Source organism: Delphinapterus leucas, chromosome 3, assembly GCF_059928025.1.
Source record: "Delphinapterus leucas isolate spDelLeu-1000000601 "Yukka" chromosome 3, BTC_Dleu_Yukka2, whole genome shotgun sequence".
Taxonomy (NCBI): Eukaryota; Metazoa; Chordata; class Mammalia; order Artiodactyla; family Monodontidae; genus Delphinapterus; species Delphinapterus leucas.
The window spans coordinates 126,852,765-126,862,659 of record NC_143131.1 but is presented as its reverse complement, the minus strand read 5'-3'; the positions used below and the strand labels follow the sequence as shown (position 1 = coordinate 126,862,659).

At 44.8% G+C, this 9,895-nt stretch overlaps 1 protein-coding gene and 1 long non-coding RNA gene across 16 annotated transcripts in view; one reads left to right on the top strand and one right to left on the bottom strand.

The window, feature by feature from the left end:
- LOC149749691 (uncharacterized) overlaps positions 1 to 9,895 on the top strand; it is a 29,782-nt gene that overhangs the window by 18,782 nt on the left and 1,105 nt on the right. The gene's annotated exons all lie outside the window — the stretch shown is intronic.
- Positions 93 to 9,895, bottom strand: part of AFAP1L1 (actin filament associated protein 1 like 1) — a 72,730-nt gene continuing 62,927 nt past the window's right edge. For all 15 annotated transcript variants that reach the window (XM_089909495.1, XM_089909488.1, XM_089909490.1 and 12 more), the window contains 4 exons: positions 8,642 to 8,806; positions 6,060 to 6,238; positions 3,915 to 4,043; positions 93 to 1,943 (listed from right to left, as the gene is read on the bottom strand). In XM_089909495.1, the coding sequence (XP_089765621.1) occupies positions 1,920 to 1,943; positions 3,915 to 4,043; positions 6,060 to 6,238; positions 8,642 to 8,806 (497 nt within the window). In that variant the 3' untranslated portion in view covers positions 93 to 1,919. The remainder of the gene's footprint in view (positions 1,944 to 3,914; positions 4,044 to 6,059; positions 6,239 to 8,641; positions 8,807 to 9,895) is intronic.

Below are 9,895 nucleotides of genomic sequence, written 5' to 3'. Positions count from 1 at the left end.
CCTCTCAAAGAGCCAAGATCTATTGGTGGCAAAAGGCACTTAACCTCAAAATAACTGCACGAGAAAGAATGTGACACACACGGCGGACACAGTTGGATTGTTGGGTGCCATTCCAGGACCCACATTTTAAAAAAGAACATTGACAATTCAGATTATGTGAACTCCTTTGTTACTGAAGACACTCAGGTGGCATCTGGATGAAAGCTGTTAGTTATAGATTGGTTGCCTTTTAGCTTTTGGTGGTCGTAATAACCACATGAAAGTCATTTCTTCTTCAGTGGAAAGGACACAGGATTTTGAGTCAGGCGTTTCTTATCTAGCTAATAAGAAGAACCACTATGGCTGAACATTTCCTATTTCTTGGATGCTGTACAAGATGTTTCCTGTGTATTAACTCATTGAATTCCCTCAGTAGTCTTGGGAGGAAAGTATAGTTGTTAACCTGGTTTTCCCCCAGTATTCTTGGGAGAGGAGTACAATTGTTAACATGGTTTTCACAGGTAAGGAAAGCAATCAGAGAGGTCAAAGTCACAGCTGGTAAGTGGCAGAGGCAGGGCTCAAGCAGCCTTGTCTGGATCCAGGCTCATTAGCCCTAAGTCTTAAGTGCTGCCTCTGGCAGCCAGGTGCGTTTGGTCAGGTTATTTTACTTGCTTTGGTCTCTAGCTACCTCAGAGGGTGATAAAGTTTGGGTGAGGCTCAAGTATGTAAAGTCTTAGTTAAGAAAAGTGTGTGTAGCCTCTAGCAAAGTGTCCATAGGTTATTCTGGGATTTCTCTTCTTTCCCCTTGAGCTAACCTCTAAGCTTATACAGTTAAATGTTTTTATCTTTATTGGAGGGAAAGGTGGTAAAGACCTATAAAGTGCCTACAGTGTTGAGAAAGTAGTGAGTGGCGCAGTTAGGAGACTGCCTGGGACTTGAGGTCCTTGCTCCCCTATAAAACTATCAAGTGTCTGTAAAAAGTTTAGCACCCCTGTGGCAGAAATGAGCCACCATCCTCTTGGTTCTCCATGATAGTTTTACTTGATAGCAGGTATGAAAGGGCAGACTGGTGGGCCTCCAAGTGCAAGGTAAGGTTAAAGACAAGGAGTGTCACCTGGATTTCTAGCCATAGCTCCCAGAGCCTGAGTGCCATGTAAATTAGGTAGGGGACTTGACTGACAGCAAATGACCCCATCCTACAATGCCTGCAACATCCTGTGGACATTAGAAATCCATGCTCTTGTCACTGAGTAGCACTGTGAGCTTAAAGTATGTCAGCTGCTGAACCCCTCTTTGCCAGATCTCTGATTTGTAAACACTCAAATCAGGGATTCTGGATTCTGCATCATGAGGATTGTATAATCATGAGGAATGATTGTAGAATTTACATGATCTCTGTAGTTTTTGCTCACTTCATGCAAGTTAGGGATAACTGTATTGATTTTTCAGCCTATCTTGCCCAGAGGTTGTCAGTAATGCCCAGTATGAATCCATTTGGCACAAGCAAGATCAGATGATCCAGTCCTGTCCCTTTATACTGTACCACCGATGCCTCAGCACTGCCTTCCTTTTTCCTAAGGACTGAGAATGGGATGCTGAGAATGGGATGGAATGGCTTATTCACATGTGCTTTCATTTCTTCTTTAGAAGGGAAGGCAAAGACATTTAACAAAACCTTTACGACTGTGCAGATTTCTGTCTCCCTCCATCCCCATTTCCACCCTCTGTAAAGTTATAAGGATGCCCTCCATTTCCCTCTTCTCTCCTCCTTCTTCCCTCCCCATGTCCCCTATAATCCTGCAGACAATAAAGGCTGGTCTTTTGGGTGCCCCAGAGAGTGTGGGCTACTTCCAGTCTTCTGATGTCTCCTTGTGAAAAAAGCATTTCTGCCTTGGATGGACAAGGTGTTATCTCCTTTGGATGAAATCCTCATCCTCTTTCTAGGTCTTCTTCATTTCCCATTCCTGAAGTACGGAAAGACAGGAAGTATCAGTTTGTTAAATATTCTAGTGTAACCTGCAGGATAAAAACATACCACTGCACCTAATTATATAAAGATCTCCATGGCCAGATCACAGAGTCATGCATGGGTCCTAGTCCCACTCTCTTTCTTTGGCCTTGGGTAAGTCATTTCTCCATGCTGGGTCTCATCTCTAAGGGGGTTCAAACACTACAGTTTGTCTTTCTCAGACAAGGAAACTGGGGCCCAGAAGAAGTTGGGGAGTGGGGACTGCATCAGTGCTTTTCCACAGCACCTTGGTTGGGGTAGGAGGCTGATGGGAGACAGGCCAAAGCAGCTTGGTAAGGAAGGGTGAGGGCAGGCAACCCACAGGGCTCTGTTCGTTCTCCCAGGGCTGTCTAGGAGTTCACCTGAGATGAATACTGAAGTCAGGGCCAGCAGTGAATGGCTTTTTACCTATAAAAAATCCATGGCATTTCCAGCCAGCCCTGGAGGGGATGGGGTGAACCAGGGCAGAAGATGGTGGTTAGAAAATTCTTGGTGGGAGGATTCTCCATTCCCAACCTGCCCCTCTCACGTCTTCACCACCTTGACTGCAGTTGCTCAGGGCAGTGACCTAGGGGTCGTCCTTGATTTCTTTCTTTTCCTCATCCTCCACATCCTCATCAGCAAGTCCTTCTGCTCTACCTCCAAAGCCAGCTAGTCACTGTCACCTCCACTAAACCTTTCTAATCTCCCATCAAGGTTACTTCTTCTAACTGATTTTTCTTACCCCCTCATCCATTCTCAACATAGTAGTCAGAATGATCTTTTAAAAATGTAATTCATATCTAAAAATTCCTTGGTCAGAATTTGCCAGTGACTTTCCATTATGTTAGAACAAAATCCAAAGTTCTTCCAATGGCCTACAAGGGTCAAGGAGAAGCAAACTATGGCTCATGGGCCAAATCTGGCTCACTATATGTTTCTGTATGACCCACCAGCTATGACTTTTCAGATTTTAAATGTTTTTTTTTTAAAAAAAGAATAGTTTTTTATGACACCTGAAATTTATATGAAATTCAAATCTCATTGTCCATGAACAAAGTTTTATTGGGACACAGCCATGTTAATCATTCGTTTACATATTGTCTGTGGCTACTTTCCTGCTGTGGTAGCAGAGGTGACTTGTGAAAGAGACCATGTGTCCACAAAGCTGCAAGTATTTACTGTCTGGCCCTTTCCAGAAAAAGTTTGCTGATGTCTGATCTAGATGATCTGGCCTTCAGCTGGTTACTTCTCTCATCTCATGTCGTAATGCTCAGGTATTTGTTTTTCAGGTCTACACTTTCTTATCTGTAATTCTGAAATCCAGAGAGCTCTGAAACCAAAACATTTTTAAAGTGTTTTGGCACAAACTCATTTAGTGGCAAAACCTGACCTGAACTGATATGAGGCTGTTTGTAACCTATTTATTCAATGTGATGTGAATATTCATGTGTCTTGCTATAGAATTATCAACGTGTTTGCTTACAGAGTACCTCCTGAGAACTTGGGGTTTTTCATCATATATAGTATATGCACCATATTACCTTTCTAAAATCCAAGATAGTACTGTGGACCAGTATCATGGAGTGAGCTATGGACTTGGAAGAGATGGATTTGCATCCCAGCTCTCTCATTGATGCCCTGCATAACCTTGGGCAAGTCCCTTCACTTAGTTTCCTCACCTACAAAATGGGACCTTTCATGTCTCAAAACATATTGTAGGCTCAGAAACCAAAGCTTGTTAGAACTATGTGTTAAGAAAGAATAAGTAGGTTCTGAAGGAGATTTGAAGGTCTTGCCCTCTGAGCAAAGTTCATGAGTTTTACTGCATGGATATATTGGCAGTTCTCTGCCTTTCTCACTAGCTGACTTTTTGGTTCTTGGTGGGGTTCCATAGAAAGGAAGCTTCCAGATCTCTGAATTTTGATTAGCTGATCTATGGCCGTACCTTGGCTTTTTGTAGCACTCTTCCTTGGTTGGAGGTTACGATGGATGGGCTCCTCTTCCGCAGCTCAGAAACACAATTGACAGGGAGAGGTTGCTCTGGGGCATTGTTTTGGGGTTTATTTGCAGTTTCCTGTTGATGACAAGAAATAGTTACACAGGTGAGGTCTAGTGCTCGCTACTTACACCCAGCCTGCCAAGAAGGCACTGTGCAAACATGTCAGCATCAAACAGGGTGAGGGGTAAAAGATACTTGAGGGCCTTGGAATAAAGATAATGACTAAAATTACTAAAATTAAAATTACTGAACCCTCACTATGGACCAGGTTAGCTCATCTAGCCTTTTCAATCCTATAAAGCAGGTACTATTATTATTTTGTCCCATTTTACAGATAAGGAAAATGAGAAGGTCAAGTCACTGCTCAAGGCCATAAGGCTGGTGAGTGAGACAGTTGGGATTCAAATCCCACAGTCCTGTCTCAACCTCTCTCCTGTATTCCTTCACATTTTCTACACTGCCTTTACTCATATTTTCCAGGTGATTGCTTAGTACCTTGCTGGATGTAGTTCCTTGAGTGTGACATACTAATGGCTGAGCCTGTAGGGAATTTAGAGAAGACTCTCTGTCTCCAAAGGCCATCACAAGGATCAAAAGTGGAGAGAAAAGCCCTGTGGAATGTGAACATCAGGGCATGCTGGTGGGAGGAAGCAGCTGGGATGAGGGAACCACTTCTACTCCTCCACCAGCCCTCTGTGACTCTGGGAAGTTGTTTTGTCCCTAGCCCCTAAGCCCTTCTTCTGTAAATGAGGTTGGAAATGCCCCTGGGAGTAGAAGTGTAGGAGTGGAAGAAACTGCTCTGGCTTTAGAGTCATGAGGTGTGGCCTGACCTAGGACAGCAATAGGAATACTGTTCCCAATGACAACTCACACTTATCAGACCAGTTATTTCATCTCTCTGAGCCTCCATTTCCTTGTGTAAAAGCGGGTATAACATTTATTCATTTGACAAACATTTATTGCACTTCTATTTTTCAGATTCTGAAGGACTAGAGCTATAATGATAAACAAAACAGACATAGTCCAGTTCTTAATAAAAATACAATCTAGTGGGGGGAGACAGAATGTAAGGACATGAATATACTATATATACATGTATATACATATACATATATTCACACACAAATTGTGGTTAAGTGCTGTGAGGCAGAATAACAGATGGGACTGTTAGGTTAGACCAGTGGTTCCCAAATGGGGGCAGTTTTGTCCTCCCAGGGGACATTTGGCAATTTCTGGAGACATTTTTGGTCGTCATAACTGGGCATGGAGCTACTGGCATCAAGTGGGTAGAGGCTAGGGATGCTACTAAATATCTTACAATGCACATGACAGTCCTACAAAAAATTATTGGCAGTAGTGCTGAGGTTGAGACACTGATACAGACTGAGGTCCGTGAAGTTCTCCCTGAGGACATCCCATTCAAGGTGATGGTTGCTGGGAGCATTAGAGATAATGGATTCAAAGCCCTGAGTACAGGGACTGGTACACTGGGGATCCTAGGAGAGGGCGTGTGCCTGGTGGCTAAAGCAAGGCTCTGGAGTCAGACTTCCTGGGTTTGGGATCCTGTCTCCCACTTAACTGAGTGACCTTGAGCACATAATGCAACATCTGAACCTTAGTTTCCTTGTCTGTCATATGAGGTGAATACACATAGTACTACCTCATAGGACTGCTGCGAAGATTGTGTGACATCATACAGGTTAAGATGCTGTACTGGCCTATGGTACAATCGGCCAGTACAGCATCTTAACCTGTACTTGAATAAGAATAACAAACTTGAGCAATACAAGTTTGTTATTCAGTATAGTATATTATTATTATCAATAACCCCAAGGCCACTTCTAAGATCACATTCAGTATAAAAAGTCAAATAGTAGTGCTTCAGTGGAGAGAACACAGGCCAGAAAACTTGCTCCAAGAGTCTCTTTCACAGCTGTGCCACTTATGGCATGTTTCCTCTCCTCTTAGGGCCTCAGCTTTCTCATTTGTAAATAAGCATAACTCCTACCCCTAAAGAATGATCATGGAGATCTGTAGCATATGAGGGTATTGAGGAGCAGCTGCCCCTGGTGCAAAAGGGAGTAGACTCACCCCGCTCTTGTTCTTGCTGTTCACGCAGAGTCCCAGGGCTGGGCCCCCTGCCAGGGACTGCTGCAAGCGCTCCTTCACAGCCACCAGCCGCAGCTCCAGGTCGATCCGACCCTCTTCCTTCGCCCGACACTGAGCTTCCAGGGTGGCCAAGGCCTCTTCCAGAGCTTTTAACTTTGCCCCTGTGTCCAAAGACATCTATGAGAAATAGCTGAGCCTGGTTTGGCCAGAAGCATCAGGGAGTTTGGCAGGGCCTCAGGCCCTAGTCTGCCTTCCCAGAGGGCCTTTCCAGGCCTCGCTCCTTGTTAAGGGATGGACTTTGGACCTGGGGTTCCAGCCCCATGCAGGGGTGTGTGGTTTTTATCTGCCCGATACCCATTTCCCCATTCTCCTCTCATTCCCTGTAGTTTGGCTGGGGCTGACTTCACTCCTAGTTCAGGGGATTGGCACATAACTTAGACCTGGCCCATAATTATATCTCATTTTTTGGTCACAGTGGTTGGTTGAGGAATCAAAGCTGGTTCAATCAAAGTGAATCCCGAGGTGTTTATGGGGGCTATTGGGAAGAGAAGCCTCTCTGCTGGAGTGGCTGCACGGATTCGGTGATGGCTAGAGCTGTGTAGCCTTTATACCACCATGAGGGGCAGAGAATGAAACCAATGTAGGGGAAGGCAGAAGCAAGAATTAGAGAAACATGTTTCCTGGTGACATCATTTAAGTCCCTGGACCTTGCTATATCTGATCACTTAAGTTTTCAATTACATTTTTCTTTTCATTTCTAAGCCAGTTTCACTTTGGTTTCTCTTACTTGTAACCAAGAATCGTAAGACAGGCTTTACATTGATCACAAGTTCCTGCTAGGATTTTGCTGCTTATTCAGTTTAAGCCAACAAACCTATATTAGGACCTTCTTTGTGCCAAGAGCTGTTTTGGATCTTATCACGTTTAAAGATTAGTTCCATTGTTTGTCCTGAGGAGGCTGCACTGGAGGGTTTTCTAGTAATGGTTGTTCTTTTCATTCATTTGTTCATTCGTTCATTCATTCATTCAGTAAATAGTTATTGAGTGCTTGCTAGGTACTGGGCACAGTTCTGTGCCCTTGGGATATATCAGTGAACAAAACAGGCAAAGATCTTTGCCCTTATTGAACTTACAATTGTGTGTGTGTGTGTGTGTGAGAGAGAGAGAGAGAGAGACACAGAGAGAGGGAGGGAGAGAAAACAATATAATAAATATAATAAATAATCTAAGATGTCAAAAACTGATATGCTATAGAAAAAAACTGAGCAGGACAAGTTTGGACAGTCAAGTTGACCTGCTCCAAACCCTATTCTGACTCTTAGAAAGTTCTTTATATTGAAACCAAACTGCCTTTTTTTTTTTAAATAATTAAAAAAATTTTTATTTTATCTATTTTTGGCTGCGTTGGGTCTTCATAGCTGCGCACAGACTTTCTCTAGTTGTGACGAGTGGGGGCTACTCTTTATTGTGGTGCGCAGTCTTCTCATTGCGATGACTTCTCTTGTTGTGGAGCATGGGCTCTAGGTGCACAGGCTTCAGTAGTTGTGGCATGCGGGCTCAGTAGTTATGGCGCGCAGGCTCAGTAATCGTGGCACACGGGCTTAGTTGCTCCACGGCATGCGGGATCTTCCCAGACCAGGGCTCAAACCCATGTCCCCTGCATTGGCAGGTGGATTCTTAACCACTGAGCCACCGGGGAAGCCCAGAAACCAAACTGCCTTTATGTGCCTTCTTCCCATTGATTCTGGTTCCTAGCCACACAGAACAAGTCTTTAAGCCAGAACTTCTCAACCTGAGGCTCGTGGACTCCTAGGCAATCTATGACTCTGGGGGCACAGGAGCTCCTGATATTATTTGCAACATTGTGATCTGTGGGGGTTTTCTCTGTTAGGAAGGGGTCCATAGGTTCCATCAGATTCTCATGGGGCTATGCGACCTTGGATGTATTCTTTATAAGGACAGGACCTCTGTTCCCTCCAGCACGTTCAGAAACCTCAGTCTGAAAGTGTGCTGAACTGCAGCTATAGCGAGAATTCAACAGAAACACAGCAGAAAGTGGGGTGCAGAGGAGCCCAGGGCATGCAGAGCCTGCAGAGGCCACGGTCCTGGATTTCAGAAGAAGATCCTGGTAAAGTGTCACCATCCATTATTCCCAGTATGTGAACCAATGTATCACACATTTGGGTGCTCAGTGCATATCTGTGAATGAATGAGTTAATGTGAGGTTCAGAATATCTCGTCCATGATTCTAAGGCACACTCTGTTTTTCACATTTTAGCATTTCTAAAATCAGAGCTCATTTTACCACTTTAAGTGTACACATTTGTACGCTTTTTCATCTTCTCACTCTAAAAGCAGTTATTAAATCAGTGGCACTTCCATTAGTCAGGAGAGATAATGAGGAGGAGGAGGGGGAGGAGGAGGGAGGAGGATGGGGAGGGGAGGGAGGAGGAGAAAGGGGAGGAGAAGCCCACCTGTTCCTGGTAAGAAACCAGGTGGCAGATGCCAGGGGAGGTGTCAAGGATGAGACCCCCTTGTGCTCAGGACCACACCCACATAGATACCTGGGCTGTTCCGAATGGCTTCCTTTAGTTCCCTCTTTTCCTGCCGCAGTGTCATCAGCTCTGTCCGGATTGTCTCTTTCTCTTTCTCCAGCTTTTCTTTTTCTACCAGGTACCTCCTGGCATCCTCCTCAGCTCGGTTCTTACCGTACTTATATTGATGGGCACCTGCAGAGATGAGGCAGGAAAAGGCCCTCAATTCTGAGCTCTGGTGAGAGTACTTGGGTGGTGTTAGCTTCTCTCTCAGCCTCAATCTGTCTGTCTATAAAATGGGAATATTTAGGTCTATACCTCTGGATATATTTAGTGTGAAGGAGAGGAAACAAGGAGCCAAAGGGAGGCAGTAGTGCACAGGGATGAGGAGTAAGGGCTTTAGAACCAGACAAATCAAGGTCTGTGTTTTCTTTTGCCCTTTACTGGTTGTGTGACATCAGGCAAAGTGAATGTGGTGTTTTTGTGCCTTCCCCCTAGGCTTTACTTTCCTCACTTGTAAATGTGGGTATCAATCAAATTTACCTCTTGGCATTGTGATAAGGTTTAAAAGAGGTAATTCATGAAAACTACTTAGTATAGTACCTGGCAAATAGTGCTTAGTAAATGTTAGATAATAATAATAATGTAAAACAAATTTTGTGATGCATACACCCTTCAGTTTTAGAATTATTTATTTATTTATTTATTTTTTGTGGTACGCGGGCCTGTCACCGTTGTGGCCTCTCCCGTTGTGGAGCACAGGCTCCGGACGCGCAGGCTCAGCGGCCGTGGCTCACGGGCCCGGCCGCTCTGCGGCACGCGGGATCCTCCCGGACCGGGGCACGAACCCGTGTCCCCTGCATCGGCAGGCAGACTCCCAACCACTGCGGCACCAGGGAAGCCCTAGAATTTTTTTAAATAAATTTATTTTATTTATTTATTTTTGGCTGCATTGGGTCTTCGTTGCTGTGCGTGGGCTTTATTTGTGGTGAACAGGGGCTACTGTTGTTGCAGTGCTCTGGCTTCTTATCGCGGTAGCTTCTCTTGTTGCAGAGCATGGGCTCTAGGTGTGCTGGCTTCAGTAGTTGTGGCTCGTGGGCTCTAGACCGCAGGCTCAGTAGTTGTGCTGCACGGGCTTAGTTGCTCCGCAGCATGTGGGATCTTCCTGGACCAGGGCTCAAACCATGTCCCCTGCATTGGCAGGCGGATTCTTAATCACTGCACCACCAGGGAAGTCCCACACTTTGGTTTTAAAAGGGCATTTTTATAGTTAACTCTTGGTAC